The 26,095-nt window shown below is 38.3% G+C and overlaps 1 protein-coding gene across 1 annotated transcript; it reads right to left on the reverse strand.

Annotated features, from left to right (window-relative positions):
- Positions 1–6,096: 6,096 nt before the first annotated feature.
- On the reverse strand, positions 6,097–18,288 carry LOC131722958 (tripartite motif-containing protein 16-like protein). The gene is made up of 7 exons (XM_059016156.1): positions 18,214–18,288; positions 16,565–17,519; positions 13,668–13,763; positions 13,144–13,377; positions 12,829–12,988; positions 11,204–11,269; positions 6,097–7,644 (listed from the first exon to the last, which is right to left on the reverse strand). Exons 2-7 carry the CDS (start codon positions 17,144–17,146, stop codon positions 7,115–7,117), a joined length of 1,668 nt encoding a protein of 555 aa, XP_058872139.1. The 5' UTR covers positions 17,147–17,519; positions 18,214–18,288; the 3' UTR covers positions 6,097–7,114.
- Between the last annotated feature and the right edge of the window lie 7,807 nt (positions 18,289–26,095).

Consider the following 26,095-nt stretch of genomic DNA (forward strand, 5'->3'; position numbering starts at 1 on the left):
TATATTGATATTTATGTAGGTACAAAACTACAATGTTATGAATGGTTCAAAAGGTACATATGCATGTCCGTGCTAAAGGGTAGTATACTAACACATTTTAATGCTGGAAAAAAACATTATTCTCCATGATATAGTGGTGTTATGAACTTAGGCTAAGGCATTTGTAAAGCATTAGATCTCTTCATAAAAAGCCATATACACGTTGTTTGCATTTCTTGACCATGGTTTGACTTCAATAAGTGCATCATTTGCATGCACCCATTTTCCAGTAGCACCCACAGCAAGAACAGACACATAGTGTCCTGAAGTAACACCCTGTCCTTGGTTTATGATAATGGAAGCTAATTGGTAATTCCTGTTGTCCACAGTAATTGTGCTCTTCTGCACAGCAGCAAACTTAGTGTGTCACTTTGTAACAGTCCCGTCTGGTTTGGTTTCCCAAATCGTAAGTTGGACTGCAATCATTCTTCCTGCTGATTGAATAAGTTCACGTTTCATGATTGGAGAAGTTTTGCATTGCCTACATTTGCTACCAGGAATCATTGCCTATTTGTCATTTCTATAAATGAGTTCTTCCAAACACATGGAATCTGTACCAGCAAGTACATGTAGAGGGTAAACATGCAACACCTCTCGGTTTGATGAGCAGTAGTTACATTTAGTACATAGAATGTCATGACTTATTGTGACTGAAACCATGCACGATACTTCAGGACAAATTTCAGAGAATTTGGTGAGAAACTCTGCAACGTGTTGCTGCTCACCTCTATTGAAAGGTTCTCCTAAGAAGTGACAAATATCCACAGTAGTTAAGAGATGCAGTGGATGACAAGTGATCATATTTGTGAACAAAGCTCCTGATATCCTCTTGTTGACTGTGTTTTAATGAATCCTTCAGAGGTTGCAAGTGAAGAAGGCACTGCAATGTTGCATTTGCATAGCATGAGGTGAAGTTGGGGTTGCTCAAGCCTCTGAATGGATGTGTAAGTGCAAGTGTTCTCTCAGAAGATTGAGGCTTTTGATGGCTCGGTGAATGAAATGCACATGATCTTTTACCTTTGGTGTGTTAGTCTCCTTCAAGCTTATCAACTTAGGACAATAAATCCCTCTGAGCCAACTGCAGTTTGACATGTATAGATGCAGGTGGGGTCAAAGTTGATAAGGCGGATACCACTTAAGGAAGTAACTGTGGAAAGTGCAACAAAACTTTGTCCATAGGAGAAAATTGGGTTACCACGATCCATCCTAACTGTTTTTAGAGTCATCCCCTGGCATTTGTGAATGGTGATTGCATGAGCACCAATGACTGGGAACTGCTCTCGAACAATGTAGACTCTATCCATGATTTCAACTTTGAGCATAAACGTCGAAAGGTATGGGTGACTCTATTGTTAAATTTGATGGTCCTGGTTTTGAGCATACTTGTGTTTTCCAGATAGTAGGAAACAGCTTGATGCTTCCCTATTGCCCCAGTGGCAATAGGGAAGTTTCAGACCAGTGGCAATGTCAATGTTCTTGTGAATTTGCTTAATACAAATGCAAATGTGATACATTTCCTACCAAACTAAATAAAAATGCAAATATGTGACAAATGCTAAATGGACTTAAAATACTTTCCCATACAATACATGTTAACTTATTAACATGAATTTGGCCTTTATCCAAGGTGACAAACAAGGTAAACAGTTTATATAATAACAACATAAACACAGTAATCACGTAGTTCATAATAATTAACAGGTATGTACCAATATAGGAAGCAAGTTACATAATACAGTGTTTCCCAATCTTGGTCCTGAGGACCGAGTGTTTGCTGATTTTTGTTCCAACTGAGCTTTAAATTACTGAATTGAACCATCAATTGAATGAATAATTTGTCTAATCACAGTATTTGAATTATTTGTAGCTCTAAAATGGCTGTCTGCATAGGCCTCAATTAGCACTAATCTAGGACTACCTAATGTTTACTCAGGTAAGGTAGTCCAAGATTTGTGCTGATCAATGTTTGTGAAAGCAGCCAAAAATATTTCAAGTTATTTTGAACATTGCATTAAGTCACTAATTGTTAGTTCAACTGGGGGATCAATTTAATAATTGAGAACTCAGTTGGAACACAAACAGCAGACACAGTGGGCCCGCAGGACCAGGTTTGTGAAAACCTGACATAAATGATGAGATATATGTATATATTTATATATGTGTGCATTGCACAATTCTTTTTTTTTTACTTGTTTTGATTGTTATGTTTAATAAACATGAAGTTCTCAAAAGTGTCCAACTTTCAGGTTGATCAACTTTACCAGCAATACTGAAAAGTCTCTCTACTTTATTATGAGCATTATTACTGAAAAGTATTTAAATGCATTTGAAATGTTTTTGAAGCTTTCCCATGATTTTAAATTCAAATGCAAATTCTTATATTTCAGAATATACAAATACCAAGTCAAATGCAAATAGTTTAGCAGATTGCATTTAAATTATTATTTATTTATTTTTTTAGCAGACACCCTTATCCAGGGCAACTTACAATTGTCACAATTATATAACATTATGTTTACATACAATTACCCTTTTATCCAATTGTTTATACTGAATCTACTAAAATACCTTGCTCAAGGGTACAACAGCAGTGTTCCTTACCTGGGATTGAACCCACAACCCTCCGGTCAAGAGTCCAGAGCACTAACCACTACTTAACACTATTTTTTTAGTTTTGTAAGGGAAACTGACAGAGAAAAAAACTACTTCAGATAATTAAGCACATATAGTACAGTGGCTAAGATAAGAGTGTGTAATGAGCAAAACCAGGTGTTTGACCTTCATACATTTGGGTAAAATGTTGTGTTTGTGAAATAATAGAACAAAAAGTATAAAAGCTACACTGTAAAACACTTATTTGTCACACTTTTAAAACACGTCACTGGGTTTATGATTTTAAATGTGTTTAGGATTTAAACACAGTGTGGTGTTTATTTTATAAACTCTTGGACGTGTTTATGATTTGTAACACTTTTTAAACATTCATACACATTTATAACAGGGCTGGTGTTTAAAATCTAAACAATAAAAAATGGCACAGTTTAAACACATAACGTTTAACAATTACTTAGAGTTCCAAATGACTAAACACCAGTGTTACACCTAATGATGTATTGTGATGGGGTGCCAGCGCGCTCCTATAATTTGTGTTTATTATTGTTATTTTTACTGTTGTTTTTCTTAGAATTCTTGTTTGTTTTGGATTGGCGGGGAGGGGGTTAAATTCCTCCCTGTAAAATACATGTGAGAATGTGGCTGGAGCCTTAAGTGTTTAATTGTTAATTATTAATTAATTGGGCTCCAGCCACAGACTATAAAAGGCAGGTTAAACCCTTTGTGTGGGAGGGAGTTTTTGGGTGAGTTTTGTTTGTTGGTGTGCTGTGCTGTGCTGTTTAGTTTTTTGGTAAAGAAACTATAGTGAAGGCTAATGCCCAGCCTACATTTCTGTTTTTTGTTTGAACCTTTTTGTTGGCCCTTGTGCCTATTTATTTGATTATTTTTTGAATAAAGATCATTATTTTGCCCCTTCCACTGTCTCTGAGCCTCAAACCTCTGTCATCCTGCCACATGTATAAACACTGCTGTTTAGGAATAGAGCACGTCTATTTTTTTTTTTTACTATACACACATGCCATTTACATACAAACGTTTCACACGTCTGTGGTTTTACGCGTAAATGTATGAAGACAGATGTAGCCATAATTAGGGTTACCATGTGGCTCCAGATTAACCGGACGCTATGAGACAGAACGGGATTTCAGACTTGCCCCTAAATTGAAATAAATGAAGGTGTAAATGAACCATCCTTAGCTACAATTAAGAATGGTGCTTAAATACCCGCATGCGCGTCAAATAATTGTATTATACCAAGAATGAATTGCAGCCAGTCGCTATTTTTTACTGTTTGTTAAAATTCAATCGCCCATATTATTCTGCAAATACAATTTCATCATCATCTCGTTGCTCTATCGATAAATTAGCTATTCGTTCATTAAGATCTGATCAGAAGCAGCTGATCAGTGTGAATTGTTTGCTGCGCCCAAGCAATTCCACCACAGCAGGATTAATCTCAGCAAAGGTGGAGCTCATTTATACGTGAATTACTTTCAATTTAGGGGGAATTTTGAAATTCCGGTCTGTCTCAAAGCGTCCGGTTAATCTGGAGCCATATGGTAACCCTACCATAATACCCGAATATAATGCATGCTGTGACTCTAGTGAGAAGCACAGTGCTCTAACTGCTACTCCACAGATGCTGCAAGCGACAGATCACTAGTGTCTCATATGAGGAACTACCATTATATATATTTACATGAAACTTGTACATTTTAGATAGGTATATAAATGTCAATGTGGATAAACGCATCAGCCAAATCAATTAATAATATAGTTTTCTAGCTTGCTATTTAATTTATTTATACTTTTATAATATAAACATGTATTCATTTCTACATTTGTTTATTTAAAAATATTTATTCCTCTATGCATTTGTTTAAATCATTTATTTATTTCTACCAAATAACTTATTCCTTTATTTATTTTTAATTAAACGAGGAACTACAATTTATCAGAGATCAGAGATTTAGACAAGGAAGCTACATGCTACTCTTGTGTGCAATTCCATTCTATGGTATCAATCTACCAAACAAACAGGAAACTAGACATTTTCATACAGGAAATTGAAAATTGCTAGACTCGAGCAGCACCTTCAGGTTTTCAGCGAAAGCTGGTCAGGCTTGGATGTAAGCTTAAAAGATGAACGCATTTCAACAACTGCACAGTGGCACAGCAGGCTAAGGTCGTGTGCTCTTCAAAGACGTCACGTTGCAAGTTCAAACCACAGTAATTTCATTTTTTTCCTGCGATATGTGCTGTTTAAAACAAATAAATTGTTTAATATAAATGGTGTGGATATCAAACTGCTTGCATTCCCTAGTTTATTTTGACGTTGACCAGCATGTGGAATCACAGGATTGGTAGATGTCCAGTTATTTAGCTTTTCTGTTTGAAAAGTTGCTACACACCCTTAAAAAGTAGATATAAGAGGAAGAAGAAGGAGAATAACAATTTTACCTTAGTTTGACTACTTATATCTTATTGTGTAGAAGAGGTATGTACGTTTTTTTTCACATTTGATGTAAGAAAGTTTCAGACTTTTGGTACTGGTACAGATGGTAATTCTAAGTGATTTAGTTTTGCCGCTGCAACATGGTGAAAACAGCAAAACTCTTTGAGCTGTATAGAGACTCTCGGTAGTTTCAAGTTTTTCTAACTTGTACGAGGAACTACCGTTCCTCTCAATAAACCAATAACTCTGTCTCCCTACTGCAAGCTGGAATCTAGCGCCATAGTACCAAATGTGCACCCCTGCCTGTGACAAAAGGATGGAATGAAGTCAGTGGGGAGAGGAAACAAAGTAACATTCCGGGCAGGATAAAAACTCAAAGTGAAAATAAAGAAGGCTGGGGAAAAAAAAAAGAAATAACCAGAGTGTACTGGGCCTGCTAGGTCACAATAAAATGAAAATCTGACATCAGTTACATTATTCATTATTCATAATATCTAAGAAAAAACCCTTTAGTGCAGTGATACAGTGTAGAGCTGTCAAATCCCAAGCACTTACTGATAAGACTATGCAGGTAGTGTTGTGTGATGCTCTGCCATTTCAGATTCTGGGGCTCAGTTGGTAGGTGCTTCTGTTTTCAAGAAGGCACAAATTACTGAAGGTTTTTCACAAGGAACAGTCTAAAGTGGTGTGACTCTCTCTATATATGGGCCATACTGACTTGACTGCAGATTTCCACCCCAATACAACACAACCTGAAGGAATTAGAGGCTGGTAATCATTGAAGAATGGGCCCATATCCCTCCAGAACAATTTAAAAAGCACCTTGCAGAATTGCTACCTGCCACATCCAATCAGTGCCGTGCTGGCTGCCCATGGAAGCTCTACACCATATTGACAGTGCTATGGCAGGTGTTTCCATTTTTGTTGCACAGATGAAAAACCTTTTTCAGTAAGCAGATTGAATACAAAATAAACAACCCATAAAATAGTGTAAATAATTTTTGTTTAATGTGATTTGTCTAAATGTGTTTACAGCTAATATAGTTTTATATTTTAATTAACTGCAGATTTCTTATCTATTAAGTATTTATAACACATTAGTAAACAGTGTTACTACCCTGTATTACTTGTTCTGTAAAGTATTATAAAAACATTATAACATGTTAAGCATCTATAACGTGTGAATAAACTGCTTACACCATCATATAAAGTGTTACCATAAATTCCAGCAACAAGTTCAAACACTATTCAGCTAACAGGATTCTACTTTATACAGGGATCTGCTAGAAACTATACTGACATGCTTTTGACATGGCAAGTATTGTGAGCTGCTATTTACACGACCTCACATAGATAGGGATTGGAGCTGACAAAATAATCCCATGAATCTCAGCTGCTGTGCACTTCCATTCGTTATATAGGTCTCAAATGTGCAGTGTTGAAAGAAACACCTGCTCTAGTAAACATGCACCCTGAGAATAAGGCATAGAAACTGAGAACTTTCTTTAACCTCAAGTAGCACCAGATCTCATGCTTTTCAAACCTGCACATTTGTGACCTATGTAGCCAATGGAAATGCAATATAGGTACACATTGTGGAATTATTTAGTTAGCTACAATCACCTTACGAGATACTTATGAGTACTTGCTGTGGGAATTCTAGCACTGTGCAGAGATGCCAACTAAGTCTGCCACTTGCTGCTATTTATGTATTTGTAATCAATAAATACTCAGGATATATTGAACATGTTATGCTTAAACACCTGTCCAGTTGTGAGTGTTTACAATTACAAAAACAGTAACCTAACAGATTAAACAGTAAAAATAAGGCTGCCTCGGCCCCAAGTGAAAAACAAATAATTCACCTTGTTTCACTCTGCAGGTGGTGCTGTTTTACCCCCTAACTTTCACCCAAAGTTGTGTCAGATTGAACATTCTCTTCACCCGAGGAGTGGAGAGGACAGACAGGGAGTTCACCACGAAGGTTTTCTTAAAACATGAAACAGTCTAGTTCAGCTGGCAGATTGTTACAGGGGAATCATAATCAAGACAAAACCCAGGATAGAGCGGCTCAGTGAATGTGGTTTGGAATCTGTGCAGGAGGGTCATTGTGTCAGAGACTCCATAAAATGACAGAGTGCCGGCATTAAAGTCCAGAAACACTCCTATTCTGGGGGAGTCGGGGGCACTTATGTCAGTTTTATTGTTATTGTGCCAAGCAGTGTAACTGGAATCATCGCACTCCAAACTCCAGGACTTGTCATTGAATCCAAGGGCAAAGGAATCATCATCTCCTTTCCTGCCGATTCCTTTATACGCGACACCTATAGAAGCCCCTTCCCCACTCCACTCAATCTCCCAGTAACAGCGAGTTCCAGACAAACCCTCTTTGCAAAGCACTTGGATCCAGTAGTCAAATCTCTCTGGGTGATCAAGATATGGCTGGGTCTTTCCCCTCAGTGTCACCTTTGTGTTCCCTTCAGAAAGACAGAGATCTCGATGCGCTGTGTTGGGGTCCAGTGTGAGCTGACAGGAATCTGATTGAAGAGAAGAGGACGGGTAGAAAAGTCAAATCCCTAAGAAGATCTCCACTGGGTTTGAATGGTACAGAACCAACAAAAAGACTGAGAAATACATATTACAGCAGGTTATTTTTATAATGGCTGTTTCTGACATAAGTCTACAACTTGAAAACAGAAGAGACACTGAGGTACAAAGGTACAGAAGGGAGTCAAATGTTTATTTTGTATTATTTCGTATGAGTTTGTGCGCAATTAATTTTGCAGCTAGCAATCAATGCACAAAGTAATGATGCTAGTCATTGTTAAATATTATACACTCCCATCCAACAAGTATTGGGGCAGATGAATAAATGTGGAGCGACTGGGGGTGGGGAATGTGTTGTTATTTTATCCACTCAGACCCCTTGCTTACTAAATACATTGAATGGAATATCGTCCACTCTTCAAATATATGCCTAACATTTTAATGAGCAACCTATCCCCCAAGTTATACTGCAATATACATTTACTACCAGCATAGGATGACTGTGAGGGATAATTGTTCATTTTACCCCAAAACTGATTTTACATGCATTTAAAGAAGTGATGATTATCTATTCAGGGATACTGTGGCAAAGTGGTAAGAGGTACATGCAGGTGCAGTGTAGTAATCCAGTAATGATTTATTTCAAATCCAGGGGTCTGATGAGCAAACAGAAAACAAACAAGAGAACTAGCAATACACAGTGGTACTGTGTATATCTTGGGAATATGGAGGGTTTGTAGTCCCGTAAATAACACTATGTAACACAATTTTTATTCCTGGGTAGTAAGTGTTATTTCCTAATTGCTTATGCCTCAAAAGTATAGAAAAGGGCTATTATTCCCCACAAACTTTGCTTTTGTGACCAGGACAGTGATATTTTGAAATTTACCTATTTCCAATGAGAAAACGGGTGAATTTGTGTCTTTTCGTTCACATAAAGTCAGAAAAAAAACAACATATGAATCCAAATTAACATGTATTTATACTAAAGTAATACAAAAATGACGACAAAAGATTTAGAAGTGAGTAGTTTTTCAAGATTTACAATTATACTGTAAATCACTTTCACGAATCCGACTCCTTATCTAGAGCTCTGACAAATTGTTTCATAAGGCCCAATTTGATGTGCAGTGGTGGCATCAGCACCTTCCGGGGGTCCACCAGTGGCTCCCACTTGACGTTGTTCCTCCCCACAGAGAACTCGGTCCGCTGTGGCCAGTCCCGCCTGTGGTAGTGCGCCTTGGTGTCCCTGCTGTCCCAAAGGCAAAGATAGCAGGGAAACTTGGTAAAACCGCCTTGGAGACCCATAAGGAATGCCACCATTTTGAAGTCTCCTATGACCTCCCAGCCGTACTCATCATACTTCAAGGCGTCCAGCAAGGTCTTGATGCTGTTGTAATCCTCTTTGAGGTGCACCGAGTGAGCCAGGGGAAGAGACGGGTACTTGTTACCATTATGGAGCAGCACGGCTTTGAGGCTCCTGGATGAGCTGTCAATGAAGAGGCGCCACTCATTCTGGTTACAGGCGATTCCGATTGCCTCGAACAGACTGGTCACATTGTGGCAGAAGCAGAGCCCATCTTGACGGGTGAAGAAGCTGGAAAAAGGTTGGTGACGCTTCCTCTGATCTGAGACTTGCACACTTTCATCCAACAAGTTCCACTGCTTGAGCCTAGATGTCAAAAGCTCGGCATTGGACTTGGTGAGACCAAGATCTCTAATCAAGTCGTTGAGGTCTTTTTGGTTGGGGTAGTATGGGTTTCTCTCCTCAGCTCCACCTCTGAAATTGTCATCTAGATCTACAACGTCTTCCTCGCTCTCTGACTTGCTGCTCTCTTCTAAAGACAGCTGCTCTCTCTCCGGAGGAGTGGGTACGGGGAGCTCATGGCAGTGTGGCACCGGGGCGATGGATGAAGGAAGGTCCGTATACGTGATAGCAGGTGCATTCTTGCCAGTCCGACGTTTGGAAGGGTCCACCATGCAGAAGTAGCAGTTGCTTGAGTGGTCAGTGGGTTCCCGCCAAATTCTTGGGATAGCGAACTTCATGGCTCTCTTTTCCCCTCTGTACCATCCTACAAAAATCCATTTATTTCACCCATGATTAATGTGTAAGAGATTCTCGCAACATTTTTCATATATGATATATTTTTTCAATAACATTGTAAATTGTAAAACATTTTAAAATTAAAAACTTTTACAATTTTAAAAATTAACAAATTTTATAACATAAAATTCCGAGCAACAATTGTCCATCTTACCTTCCGGAGTTTTTTTGCAGTGCTCGCAGGTGAAATGAGGTGCCCAGGGTTTGTCTTGATCCCTGACAGGCATGCCGAAATATGCCTTGTAGGCTTCACACATCTTAGCAGATGCTTCCACGAGTACTTTTTCGCTCTTGTCTTGATAAATTGGCCGCAGACATAGCAAAATGCGTCTGCCGGATGCTTGCAGCCTCTTGATGCCATCTCAGAAAAATGCAGATATGTATCCACTTAGGCAGCTGGAACTAAACTGAACTGGTGGGCTTAAGGCCCCTGTATTTATACTACTATTTATATTACTTGAAAGTTCTAGAAATTTCTATAAGTTACTCCAAGTTTACTCTGCACTGAATCTATCTGGAATGTTCTGGAAAATAGGTAAATTTCAAAATATCATTGTCCTGGTCACAAAAGCAAAGTTTGTGGGGAATAATAGCCATTTTCTATACTTTTGAGGCATAAGCAATTAGGAAATAACACTTAATACCCAGGAACCAAAAAAAAAAAACTTGTTACACGGTGTAATACAGTCCAGAACACCACACACAAACACGGTCACCTCTCCCAGTGAGTGCTGCAGTGCAGGTGGTGAAGGTACAATAATATGTGACAAACAGTTTGTATTTTTGTTGTCCAGGTTATGTGCTAGCTATGGGAGACAGCTCCAGATCTTGTTAGCCATCTAGTCTAACAAACAAGACAAACAACAGACTTTTAGACATGCTGACATACAAAGAAATCACTCACAGTTACTTTTTTCTCTGAGGTCCATTTGTGGAACAGATTGCTACATCCCCTATTTATACCGTTGACCATGTCCCCTTGGTTAACAAGCACATCTGCTCCTCCAATCTGCGGATGCCATGCCGTTAACCTTCCAGGTCAATGGTTTAGTGTACTGTAGCTTCACCTCCTTTCAAGATGGCCAACTACCACCGAACTCTAGGAATAAATTGTCGGGCTAACTAGTCCAGGGTACTCTGTTCCCTTTACACAGCGCCCTCTCAGGTTGGGGGGGAATCTAACACCAAGAATCATTTTATCTCTTTCACAGATACCAAGATATTTAGGGAGAGAAAGGTCTGAGTGGGGAACAACAGGCAACAAATGCCTCACCCCGAGTCATTCTGCATGTATTCATCTGTCCCAATACTTATGGAGAGGAGTGTAGATTAATGGGTTTGCAATTACTAATAAATAACAATAATTGCTGCCCTCAAGCTCCACCCATCCCTGTTCTGTAGTGACACATCTTTAAAATCAAATGTTTAAATTAAAGCAGACTTACAGTTTATAAACTCAGCTCTGTTCCTTGGCTCTGGAGCCTGCAGACTATAAACAGCAACTTCATTCACTGGGTAGAAAAAAAGAGAGAGAAACAGAATTGAAACATGTCGATTAATACACAACACACACAAGACTCCAAACAGCAATCTGCCATGCTCTTAATCTTCTAAGACAAAGTGTGTCTGTTCAGTTTATCAACTGTATTATTACTTGTACTGTGATCCTTGAAATGTATTTTTGTTTACGACTGTAAGTCGCCCTGGATAAGGGAGTCTGCTAAGAAATAAATAAATAAATAAATAAATAAATAAATAAATAAATAAATAAACATAAACACAGCGTTAAATTAGGCGACTGCAAAAATGAAATGCGAGTTAAAAGTAGGATCGGGGATGAACAAATTACGTAATTTGTCAGCTCTGTTTGAAATAAAATTAAGAGGACCAGAATTAGGCTCAGGCAAGATATGAAGGTAAAAAACAAAGATTGTTTTGTAATGAACAGCTTTTTCTGAGTTTAATTATAAAACAGAATCAGCTCAATTTATTTAAAGGGACTTCACCTGATTAAAAATAAAACCTGAAAACTTCAAGCCCTACTTGTTTGTGTGTGTGTTCGGATTTACTTTTTCCACAATACTTGTTATATTTCATTTATGCAATTATTATTTATTTTCTTAGCAGACGCCCTTATCCAGGGCAACTTACAATTGTTACAAGATATCACATTATTTTTACATACAATTACATTATTTATTTATTTATTTTATTTTTTTTACATACAATTACCCATGTATACAGTTGGGTTTTTACTGGAGCAATCTAAGTAAAGTACCTTGCTCAAGGGTACAGCAGCAGTGTCCCCCACTTGGGATTGAACCCACGACCCTCCTGTCAAGAGCCCAGAGCCCTAACCACTACTCCACACTGCTGCCCTATGCAATATGGACCTCTGTTAATATGGGGCATAACACATTATTTTAAAATAAAATACAATGCATGGTGGGATACCGTCGTATTAATTTCCAGGGTTCGTTGCGCTGCTGGGAATTGTAACCGAACTATTTTAATGGTGTGTGGACACATTAAGCCTGACTAAACATGAAACGGTACTTCAGTGTGGACGCTTTGAGCTGGATTAATTAGAGCGGTTTCGAGTACGGTTCTCGAGATCGGTTATGTAGCGTGGACAGGGCCTAAATAAAATAAAGAAAACTGTTTTAAACCAAAGACTTTACTGAAGAGGATTTTAAAAACAAACATGACCATGACCTCCAATTCCTATACATCTTTGATAAGAAAGTGCAGGACTGTAAGTTAGCATTCCTTTATGGAATGAATGTGTTGTTTATTATTTGAATCCCTCTGTCTCTGTTTGAATGCTATTGTGTTGTTTCCTCATGTAATGTCTTTAGAAACTCTCTTTCTTCCTGCTATCATCACTTGGGATGTCACTGTAAATGTGGGATGTTTCAACCTGGGGAAATTATCTGAAATAAAACATCTGCAATATTCATATAGCCAACAATCTGCAAAAGGTCTGTATTAATGTCTTGCAAGTCCTGTCCCTCCTCAAGCCATGGTCTATTTGAGAAATCTCTACCAAAGGAATCTGTTTCACACCAACCTGTTTTGGTTATTTTGACTAATTCCCCTGTGAAGAAGTCCTCAATATGGTCTTTAAGTTCAGATACAGCTTTCCTCACAGCTCCAAAAGAGATGTCTGTATTGACAGTAACGCTGGGTAAGTCTCCAGCTTCAAGAGGGGCACAGAGAGACTGGAAATTCTACAACAGGAAAGTGGAGAAAAGGAGTTTTCAGTGAAACAGAGTGGGGTCCAAAACATTCCTGGGGAAAAGCAAGGATTCTTTCAATTGGAGAGAGTCTGTCTGGAACCGTCCCAGTTATGTACTTGAGATTTTCTAACAAGCAGTGATGTTACCTGTAGAAAATGGATGTGATCCTCTGTCTCTGAAAGCTCTTTCAGCTCAGCGTTTCTCCTCCTTAGCTCAGCAATCTCCTGCTCCAGTTTCTTCATGAGTCCTTCAGCCTGATTCACTGCAGCCTTCTCGTTAGCTCCAATCAGCTCAATAACCTCAGTGTGGATCTTCTCAATGGATTGGATCAGCTCAGAAAAGATCTTCCCACTTTCCTGCATTTCTCTCTGTGCACATCTCTGAGTGAAAGAACACAGTAGAGGAGACATCTTTACAACTGATATCAAAAATGATTCTGTAAACCTTGGTAGATTCGCAGTCCATTTATCATTTTAAATATTTTTTCTAATAGATGTGTAAATGTAACTGAAATTAATATTTTTTAGAATACACAAAAGAAAAAAAAAGTTAGTTAATGTCTTCAATCTTAAACAGTGTTACATATTTTTATATTTGTAAATGAGGTTTGATCTATTTATTTTTCTAAATAATAATAATAACGTTAATAACGCCCTCTGTTAATACTCACTTTCAGTGACTCCACAGCCTGTTTCAGATCCTCCACTTCTTTCAGTCTCTCCTGGATTCTCTGCTGTATTTCTGTCTGTGTCTCTCCCAGCTGCTTCTGTGTAGAAACACAGTGACATTTCTGATGGGATATTTGAGTGATATCCTGTCACACCCAACACAGGCTATTTCAGAGCAGGCTGTGTTATTCATGCCTCACTCAGTAAAGGTGTTATGTTCCATAATGTTACAATAATATCAATACAGTAATCCGTCGCATATCCGCCTACCGTGGGACCACAGCAAGTCCATTTATTAAGCGCTTGCCAGGCGTGTCAGGTCCAATTTATTTTCACACGTACGGTTTATTTTACATGTGCGGTTTAAAATATATATTTTTTTCCCCACAGTAAAACAGGTTTAAAAGGCACCCCTTGTTCGCTGTTGATAACTCTGTTCGCATACTGATAACTCCTCTCCTGATCACTCGTTTTATCACCAAACTCCTCAATAATGCGATCCAAGTCATTATTTTATTACTATAACATCTCAAAAAACTCTTTCTTTGTTTGTGCCCGTGTTATCTCTGTGGTGCAGGGGCTATGTGTATTGCTCAGACATGGCCCTTTTTTTTCGGCTTCTCTCCGCTCCTATCGGTCTCACTCAGCCATTGAAAGGTTTTCTCGTTTTTTTCCAGAGAAAAAACAACTAGAGACCTGTGCCTGACGTCTTTTTGATGATATCGGACTGGAAAGGGAAAATTGTAATGTCGGACCTGGTCCAACATAGGACCGCAAAGGGTTAAATATCACTATACACAGCTGTAACAATTATTATATTCACACAATTATTGTTTTGAGATTCAGCTTTTATTAGGGAGCTCCCCTAAATCCCTTGTTTAGAAAAAAAACAGGGTATTAATGCTTGTGACTGAGTAGCCGTCTGTAGTGTGGATGCGTGCATTCGCTGCTGAGTGACAGGCAGGACAGCGAGATGGAGGTTGAAGTTGAGACGAACAGGATTTATTTACATAACGACAGACTGAACAGCTTACGTGACACATCCAGCTATAGCAGTGCACGGAGCACATACAACACAGTGTACAAAAACTTTGGTAGGAGCTACAATCTGAACTAATCTTCTCTGTTCAATAATAAACTAACATTGCTTAAGAGATTGATCATGGTGGATAAACGGTTAGGGCAGATATGCGACAGACTACTGTATTAAAATAATGTACATATTGAAGAACTTTGCCACCTTATCAATGTCAATTGAAAATATCACCTCTGTTTATCATGGAAAGTGTAATGAATATACAGAAGCGCCTTCTGTATTAAAAAAAAAAAAGAAACTCAAGTATTATGTATATTTAATTATTACAACATTATTATTATTATTATTATTTATTTCTTAGCAGACGCCCTTATCCAGGGCGACTTACAATTTTTACAAGATATAACATTATACATTATTTCACATTATACAGATATCACATTCTTTTTACATACAATTACCCATTTATACAGTTGGGTTTTTACTAGAGCAATCTAGGTAAAGTACCTTGCTCAAGGGTACAGCAGCAGTGTCCCCACCGGGGACTGAACCCATGACCCTCCGGTCAAGAGTCCAGAGCCCTAACCACTACTCCACACTGCTGATTCGGGGAAGCTGGGATTTAAAAGGCGACTCATTCAGCATGCAAGTTGCTTCAAGCCAAAAGACAACAAAGTTATCACAGTGCAAACAATAACACAGCCAAAACACCAAGGTAACTGAAATGACCAATCCAGGAGGGTGAGTCACCAAAGATACTTGCTGGCTGTAATTCAAACTAAAATCACACAAGAAAGAAGAAACTTCTCATGAATGATTTAGGTTTTGTAATTACATTTTTAAGATGTTAATATGCTCAGAAATATTCATCATGTTAGCTGTGATATTCTTGTTTTCAGCCAGCATAATGTACCTCCAATTCGCAAAGGTACAGGAGGAAAATTGACTGCAAAATGTACATGACACTGGGGGAGACTGGCTGCTCTTGATTATTAAAGAACTGATTATTCCTAGTTTATTCAAATAACTTTAAACACAAAACTGGCTTTACACAACTGACATGTCTTAAACTATGCAGGTTTTACATGCACAGTTTAAATCCAGACCAAGCTGAAATCCACAGGTGAGACTCGCGGTTTCATTAACATGACAATTAAATAATGCAGCTGCTTGTGCACAATCGCAATAGAATCCTGGCAGAACAGTGTGGTTTTAATTCCCCTACGTTCTGAGTAGAAATGCGAACAGCTGCTGAAGTTGACACTTCTGATTTCATTGGTTTTTATATTACATTAAACATTCCAGCGCTCGGAACAAGAGCTAAACTATGAATGTGATCCACAATAGTTTACACTAATAAAGTAAAAAAGGATGAAAGGCTTTTTGTTATACAGCTCCAGAATTATGGAATGCGCATTTTTGTCAGGGAAGATGGGACTTTAACGCTTTTTTAAATCTAGATTAAAACTCATTTTTATGAATTAGCTTTTTTTTTTAACCTAAGCTTTTAATATTATTGTTCACATGTATTTATTTTCTAATTCCAATACATTATTTTTTTTTTATTAGATTGTTTTTAATTGTTCTATTTTTACAAACTTGATTTTGATCTTAGTTTTTCAAATTTTACAATTAAACTGTCCATTGTATTTAATTCCAATTTATAACATTTTTGCATTTGACTTTAATTGTTCTATTTTTACAATAGCTTATTGTTTTTCTAGTTTTACAATTAAAACCTAGTTTGTGCCTCTTATGTATATTTTAGGACATATTGTACTAATTTAATGGTTTAATTGTTTTTGTGTGTGTGTGAAGTGCTTTGGTCATGTTAAATATCACAGAAATGGTTCACATCCTTACCTGTTTCCTAGTCCTTTCTGACTCAACGGAGACTGTATCATGGCTCTTGTGCTCCTTGTCTGTACACAACACACAAACACAAGTCTGATCGGTTCTGCAGAAGATGTCCAAAACCTTCTGGTGTTCAGCACAAAGCTTCTGCTCCAGATCTCCAATTGCATTGATCAGCTTGTGCCTCTTTAATGGAGTAACCTCAGTGTGTGGCTTGACGTGGGTTTCACAGTAAGAGGCCAGGCACGTCAAACAGGATTTCACAGCTTTGAACTTTCTCCAAGTGCAGAAATCACATGGCACATCTCCAGGTCCAGCATAACTTTGAGTAGGAGGAGGGTTGAGTCCTGTCTTCTTTAATTTCTCCACAACTTCAGCCAGCATGGTGTTTCTGCGCAGAACAGGCCTTGGGGTAAAGGTCTCTCTGCACTCTGGGCAGCTGTAGACACCTGTATGATCAGTCTGATCCCAGTAGTTCTTAATACACCCCATACAGTAACTGTGTCCACATGCTGTAGTGACTGGGTCCTTCAATAGCTCCAGACACACTGAACAGCTAAACTGATCCTCTGACCACAAGTTTGAAGCCATCTTGCTACAGTAAGGAAGAGAGACTGACAATTTCACAACAAACTAAACTTAACTTTGGGTAATCTGAATTCCAAGAGTTATATAAAACTCTAAGAGGCAGGAGTTTGAACTGAGGTCAAGTTCAGATAAGCTGACTGAGCAGAAGGTGCTGAAACAATGTGAGAGGGGCAGAGAGGAGAGAGTTGGGAAATGGACTGGAGCTTGAGAATGGCACTGTTAGAATACAAACAGAATGCTGTTGTGATCTAGTTCTGCAGAGGTTTAGAATAAGGATGGAACTCCAGCCTTGAAAGAGTTGTGTCAATACCCTGTTCCAGACACAAGATGGGTTTCCAAGTGAAATCCTGGAGTTAGAAGAGATCTTTTCTTTCTACTGCAGAGAAATGGAGCCAGAGAAACATAAAAAAAGGTTTATAATATACAGTATAATAAATGACTATATTAGGACACATTATCAACACATTTACTTAGAACACTTATTTAGCAACACTGTTAATATTAATTATGCGCAGATTTTTTACCAACATTCCTCTGAATTTTTTTTTTTTTAAATTAAAGGTTATTTAAAACCTAAACAAAAGTGCTTCCAAAACAGAAACGCGATCTAGCATTTGATTGACACCACATTAACTTGAATTTGCATAGCCTGCGCTTCAAAAACTAAACGTGTGTTAAAAACAGCCGTGACTTGGATTAAATACAACAGCTACTGGAGGCACGCAGACTTGGAGCTTTCCTTGTATTACAATACACATTTTGCACTTAGAGACCGACTGTGTTTTTTAATAACAACTCTTTAACCACAACAGGCCAGTGCTGTTGCAGCACACTTATTGAAAAACATAGTAAACCAGAAATAGTTTTTAATTAAACGTGTGTCGCTGTACTCAACAATACATGCCTATATGAATACCAGCACGACCGCAACTCCGTTCAGTTCAAATAATAATAAAATATTATGTATACACTGAAATATTATCCATACTGGTTTCTCTAGTAACCCGATGCATTAATAACACATTTCTATCGAGTGTAATAATATGAATAAAGAAAGTAAGATTTCTTACCAAAACAAGTAAACACAGCACAGTTATTACAGTTTCCTCTTGTAGAGGAGGTATGACACAAGCCCGTTTTTTTGGGCTGGAACCGCATAACAGTCTCGCGTTTTGATTGGTCCATGTCTGTCACATGAACATGTCGTCACACGCGTGGGAAAGCTTGCATTTTTTAAATTGTGATCAAAGCGAGAGAGAGAGAGAGAGAGAGAGAGAGAGATCTGCTTTACACAGCCTTTCAATTAAAATATAATGTGGTATTTTGCTGTACTAATATAACAAACTATGGGTTATTTTACTTTATAAGAATTATCATGTTATGCACGAATGTAAAATTGGCTTTCTGTGGTGGTGTACTTTTTTCTTTCAAATAGCATATATCTATAATAGTTTGCGCGATCTATTTTATATACACTATTGCAGTTTTGTTACAGGATACATTAGTTTATCTCTAATGTAATCACAGTTTTACATATATACTGCCCCGTTTTCATTTACGTCCCAAATTCTGAGCCGCTTTGCTTTTCAAATAAGGTTTCAAATTCCAGCCGTTTCTGATAATGTCCCAATTTCTGGGCCTCTCTGGTTTTTAGATAACATCCCAAATTCTGCATTTTCTAATTCAGCCCAGTTTTTGGGGATTTTCTCATCAGCTGACAACCGAGTTTCTAAGACATGCATGCACAGTTTACCATAAACTGAAGAATTCATTCATTTAAAATATTACAACACATTTTTGGGAAGGAACATGGTATTCCGAAAAAAGGACATCTCATTTTCTTATGTAACGTCCATCAATATATTGTAGCGTTTTGGGTTCTTTTTGGGACAGAAATGAGACTGCAACCGTGAGTAGATGAAGGCCGTTTATTTGTCAGAAACAAAAATACAATAAAGGCCTATATCAGCTCTTTCAATTAAGGGTTTTAAGACCAGTGCCCTTCAATAACTTAACATAAATACTATTGTATTATATTGGTAAATTATCCCTTATTTATTCCTGATAGTTTAAACTGTAGGCTATAGATAAAGTTTAAACAGTTGGACTATGCAAATATAATGGCTAAATTCAAATTCAGGCACTTACAATCTGGTCTACCTAAATGTCTCCCTGTAGTTCAATTGGCTAAGCAATTCCTCACTCCTCCCACTTTAACTGCTGTGTCAGTGTGCTGGCAAAGTAAATAGCTGTCGCTTGTAAAGAGCTTTGGTATCCTATGGGATGAAAGGCGCTATATAAATCGAAAGTATTGTCTTTCATTTAAATAAAGAGCTTTTTAAAACTGAGGGGTACAGTAATTTTGGGAGTTCAAAGTGTTCTAAACCACCCATAATAGGGTTCTAAACCACCCAGAGTGTTGCAATGTGGTATGCTGGCAGCATAAGCAGCTCTCTAATTGCTCCTGGAGTTTCAGAGCCCTCCATTTGTGTGAAAAAATTGACATTCCATTGCTTATCAGTGCCTACTTTGGCTTGCTACTCTCCACCTGCATTTAGAGCTGTAATTAACATTGTTAAACCATCTCAATTTCTTAATTACATCACAGATATCTGATGATGATGAAACATACATTCCTTGAACAAAATTGATCGTTTAACACTCACTCTAAGGAAGATGTAGTCACTACAATACACACCTCTTGTTTCATAAAATAAATACATTCTGCCTGGAGAAGCTCATAACAAATGCAGAATTAGCAATAAACAATAGAGGGGATTCATTATGTGTTTGAATTAAAAAAGGCGCAATATAAATCTGGTGATCTGGAGCAATGAACCTGCTGGCAGGGGTCTCCAATCCTGGTCGTGGAGGGCCAGCGTCCCTCCTGGTTTCTGTTCCAACTGTACCCTACATTACTTAATTGGATCAATTAAGTGCTTATTGAAAGCTTAATTGGTCCAAATAAGTAATTTAGGGTACAGCTGGAACAAAAACAAGGAGGGACCCCTGATCTAGACAGTTATTAGGTGGCACAGGTTGATACATTTGATGCATTCTATAAATATCAGAAATGCCTGTTAGAAAAGATCAATCTAGGCATTGAGTATGTCACACAGATTGATACAATTAACTTGTGTCATTCTATCACTCTTGCAGTTAACCCTTTTATGGCCAGTGTAAATGTTTCCAAGTGGGAAGGACTCACTATACAGTAAATGGTTGAAAGGCACATTTGTACACTTTGCACAAGAATGTCTGTAATCACTCACTAGATCTAATCATTACTATTGTACAATGTATTTAATTTGGTTCCATTATATTTGCATAGTCCAACTGTTTAAACAGTATCTATAGCCTGCAGTTTAAACTATCAGGAATAGAGAAGGAGCATGTTGACTAATACAATACAATAAGATTTATTAGAAGTTGCTGAAGGGCACTGGTCTCTTAAACCCAGAAGGTCTGATAAACCCTACCCATGACTATATATTGATGGACATTACATATGCAAATGAGAGGTCCTTTTTTTTTTAGAAAACCACGTTCCTTCTCAGAAATGTGTTTTAATATTAGCCTTTAATAAAGGAAAACGACTGCTTTAATTAATGTTTATGTATCTATTTCAGTGCAATGTAGTTTCTTCAATGTAATAAAGAAATTTGTTTTTTTACATTTATATTTAATTTTTCTTCATAAAAAAAATAATGTTTTCTGGGGAGAGTAAAAACAATACATTAACTTTGATTCATGTACTAAGGGTTACTCTTAAATTAATTAGGGGCATTCAGAACAGAAAATAGGAGGCACTTTTTTACACAGAGAATTGTGAGGGTCTGGAACCAACTCCCCAGTAATGTTGTTGAAGCTGACACCCTGGGATCCTTCAAGAAGCTGCTTGATGAGATTCTGGGATCAATAAGCTACTAACAACCAAACGAGCAAGATGAGCTGAATGGCCGCCTCTCGTTTGTAAACTTTCTTATGTTCTTATGAATTCATGATCCAGGTCTCGTCTACTTTTTATGGTAATCTGGGCATGCATGACTTAAAAACTCGGCTGTCAGCTGAGCAGGATATCCCAAAAACTGGGCTGAATTCGGAAAAGCAAAGCAGCCCAGAATTTGGGACGTTATCTGAAAACCAGAGCAGTCCAGAATTTGGGACGTTATCTGAAAACCAGAGCGGTCCAGAATTTGGGACGTTATCTGAAAACCAGAGCGGTCCAGAATTTGGGACGTTATCTGAAAACCAGAGCGGACCAGAACCCTGAGAATGAACAGTCTCTGTAAAACTGTGATTACATTACAGATAAACTAATGAATCCTGTAACAAAACTGTAATAGCGGGCACAATATATATTTGCAATTAAAATAAATCACGCCGACGATTATAGATATATGCTGTTTGAAAGAAAAAAGTAGATCATCACAAAAAGCCAATTCTCACATTTATGCATAACATGACAATTTATATAAAGTAATAGTCACCCATAATTTGTTATATTCATACAGTAAAATACCACAATATATTTGAATTGAAAGGTTCTGGAAAGTAGACCTCTCTCTCTCTCTCCGATCACAATATTCAAAATGCCTCCGCTGTTCCACTCGTGTTGACGTCGTTGTGGAGGAAAATTATGGAATTCTGACAAAATATATTTAACTGAATATGAAGTACCGTACAACAGACAGTGGTTACATCAGCTGAAGCCTAACAGTTGAACCCCCAAGCTTCTGGACAATATTACCCCCCACCCAAGGCCCTCTGATAAGATTGGCTCTGTTTTGATCTTATCTTGTGCTACTGGCCATCCCATTGTTCTACTGAACTTTCTGGTAACACAGACACCAGTCACACCCTACTTTCCAGCTTGTACAAACTGTATAAATATCAACTGTAAACCCACTTGTGTTAACAGTCTCTTGTAGACCCCTCCCTTGTATGCATTTATTAAAATATCTGGATAATCAACCTGAATCCTGAGTCTCTTTGGGTAGAGGAGAGTAAATCCACTACATCGTAGTCCTGGGACAGACAAGGACCAATCAAAATGCAAGATGCTAGGCGGTTCCATCCCAAAAAACGGGCCTGTGTCATACCGCTCCTCTAGCGAATGCTATGGGCGTAATTACAGTACACATGCCTATTCTGCTGCTTCTTCACAGTGCCCCCTACTGTGATAATACCTCCTGTCAGACTGGATAATTGTTCAAACAGTTTACAATGCTTATTTCCATTATTAGACAGTTCCTATGTGGTTTTGTATTAATTATTACAATTAAATAAATAATAAAAGACAACATCACAGCATCAGACTGGAAACATCATATCCCAAATCTCCATTTACTGCACCAGACCGTCTCCATTTCTGTGTAACTGGACTCTTTTATTTAACTTCATGTAATCAAATAAACTACAAAATGATATCACAAACGTCTACCGGAAGCCATAATAGTAGTACAGTATTTCATGTTAGATTTCGAAATGTCACATTTATTCAATTTGTGTCAGTTTTTCGTTAAGTATATGGACAACTACAAAGCGGTGTGTAATCAATTAACGTGACATTATTCAGCAGGTTTCATTCGACTTCATGAAGCAACATTATTTTATTCTATAGGGTGATGCAAATATTTTGTCACAAGCTGTATGAATAATGTCCTTCCTGCTAAACTCATTGCAGGTCTTCAGTGCTGTGCTGCAGAGGTCAGCATTGAAGAGCTCATCAGGGTAGTAAGCACAGTCTTACTCACATTAAATACAGCCAAACGTAGACCAATTATTTCTGTATCTGATGCCGAGAGACTAATGCATGCCTTTGTTTCATCTAGAACACTGCCGCTAGAATTCTGACTAAAACCAGGAAAAGTGAACATATTACCCCTGTTTTGACCTCTTTATACTGGCTCCCAGTGCAGTATAGAATTGATTTTAAGATTTTGCTGTTAACTTACAAAGCCCTGAATGGATCAGCACCTAGTTATTTGCACGAGTTACTAACCCTGTATCTTTCAAACCGCGATCTGAGATCACAGGATGCGGGGCTGCTGGTTATTCCTAGGGTCAACAAAAGCAACACGGGAGGCAGGGCTTTTTCTTGTAGAGCTCCTAAATTATGGAATGCTCTGCCTTCCGTTGTCAGGGAAGCTGGGAGCGTTGCAGTTTTCAAGTCAAGACTAAAAACACACTTTTATAAAATGGCTTTCTTATATTAGTGGGTTTTAATGTAACTTCAGAATTTCTGGTTTTGTATTATTATGTGTATACTGTTATTTAAATTAGTTATTTAAATGGTCTGATTGTGGCAGTTGTATGTGTGACATGCTATACAAATGTAATGTGGTTTGTTCTTTTTTTCTGCTATGTACTGAACAGTGCTTTGCGATTCTTTTGTCAAAAGTTGCCCTGGATAAGAGGGTCTGCTAATAAATAAATAATAATAATAATAAAAAATCAAAAAACTATAAAATTGAATTGCTGCACTGCAAGGTTTTAGCCAGCAGGTGGCAGTATTTTCAAAGGAAAGCCGATCAACAAAACCTTGTGTTGAAGCGGACTGAACTGCAGTTATTTATTTTTCCCAGTAGAGGGTTGGGTTGGAGATATTTTAGCCCCTTCAGTTCAGTTCTGGATTTCTTCATTGCAGACGACTTTCAACGTGCTCCAGTAAAAACACAACTGTATAAATGGGTAATTGTATGCAAAAAATAATGTGTAAAAAATAATGTAATTGTATGTAAAAATAATGTGATATCTTGTAAATTAAAGTATTCATAACATGTTAGACAGTAACAATGCGATGCTGAGGAATATAACATGATACTTTGATTCACCTCGGCACAGGCAGTTCAATAGCTGGGAACTCACACAGAAATCTCCAAGATCAAACTCATCTGAAAACGTTCCAGACACCAAACCCTGTGATCAATCGAACGCTTTATCTCTTCCGTAGAACTGCTGAGTCTGGAAAAGTAATTCTCAACCGCCTATGATCAGATGAGAATGCTTTTCCGAGAACAAAGTTCTTCATAGGAAAATTAACATAGGCGTGTTGAACAAATACAATGCATCTCTTAAAGGTATGTATACCCAACAGCTTTAAAACCATTTAGACCTCTTTAACAACTTTCTTGAGGTATTTATGATTTCGACACTTTTTATTTTGTTGAATTTAGGTTTGCCCCCTCCCTCCCCCCAAAAAATAGAGCATCATTGTTTGCTGAAGTCGCTGCCCCCTTATAGATATGCATAGTAATTTTGTAGTTTCCCTGTGCTTTTTCAATGGTTATATTTAACATACCTAACATAACATGGACTGTGCTTTTACCGTGGGAACATTATATAAGGATTAGTTTAACATGTTTTTTTTTTTCTTTTTTTTTTTTTTAATATGCTTTACCATACCGCTCTGTGCTTTACAATGCTTCCCTATGCTTTACCAGACCTCTCTGTGCTTTACAATGCTTCCCTATGCTTTACCATACCCCTCTGCACTTCACAATGCTTCCCTATGCTTTACCAGACCTCTCTGTGCTTTACACTGCTTCCCTATGCTTTGCCAGACCTCTCTGTGCTTTACAATGCTTCCTTGTGCATTACCAGACCTGTCTGTGCTTTGCAATGCTTCCCTATGATTTATCATACCTCTCTGTGCTTTACAATGCTTCCCTATGCTTTACCATACCGCTCTGTGCTTTACAATGCTTCCCTATGCTTTACCATACCTCTCTGTGCTTTACAATGCTTCCCTATGATTTATCATACCTCTCTGTGCTTTACAATGCTTCCCTATGCTTTACGATCTCTCTCTGCTTTACAATGCTTCCCTGTGCTTTACCAGACCTCTCTGTGCTTTATTACATTGTGCTGTGCTTTTACTGTGGGGCACTTTTAGAAGCGTTAGTTTACCATGTTTTTTTTTTTTTTGTATGTGCTTTACCGTACCTGTCTGTGCTTGACAATGCTTACCTGTGCTTGACCATATGTTCTCTGTGCTTTATTACACTGTGCTGTGCTTTTAGTATGGGGCATTTTTATAAGGGTTAGTTAACCATTGTTTGTTTTGTAATATGTTTTATCATACCTCCTTGTGCTTTACCATGCCTTCAGTGTGTTTTATTACACTATGCTGTGTTTTTACTGTGATAAAGCTTTTACAAGGGACAGACCACACTGACACCACACTTTAGTTGATTTGTACGCTGAAAGGTGGCACAGCAAGTGGAGGCTATAGAAATGTTGATCTGATAATGTGAATATATGTGATGTCATAGCTGTGCGCTATCTAAGGACACTTAGAATATTGACACTTCTCTGGTTGGTTAAATCACTCAGCTTCGCCTCGTACACGATGACCCTTGGGGATATCCCACAACGACACACACACCCTATATTGCTTAATTAACACATATATGAACTTCGAAATAAAATGATATGAACCGAAACACTGCCGAGAGGAGGTGTCTGGATTTCTAAGTCCTTTTGAAATGTATGGCGCTGTTTTAATCGAGCATGAAGAGTCTAAAGTCGCTTTAAGAGGGCGTCTACCTGGGCTCCCGAGTGGTGCATCCAGTAAAGGCGCTCCACGTGGAGTGCAGGATGCGCCCTATAGCCTGGAGATCGCTGGTGCGAGTCCAGGTTATGCCATTGCGATCGTGGCCGGGAGTTCCCAGGGGGCGGCACACAATTGGCCGCGCACCGCCTGGGTGGGGAGGGTTCAGGTCGGCAGAGTAATCCTCGGTTCACCGCGCACCAGCGACTCCTGTGGCCGATAGGGCGCCTGCGGGTCTGCTGTAGAAGCCACTCAGATGTGTTGTCCTCCGGCACTATGGGTCTAATGGCTTCGCAGTAAACCTGCAGCACGAAAAAAGACGGCTTTGCACGCCACCTTTTGGATGACACATGTGTCTGCCATCGTTTCCCGAGTCGGCGTGGAAGTTGCAGCGGTGA

This window comes from Acipenser ruthenus, chromosome 52 (assembly GCF_902713425.1).
Source record: "Acipenser ruthenus chromosome 52, fAciRut3.2 maternal haplotype, whole genome shotgun sequence".
Taxonomy (NCBI): domain Eukaryota; kingdom Metazoa; phylum Chordata; class Actinopteri; order Acipenseriformes; family Acipenseridae; genus Acipenser; species Acipenser ruthenus.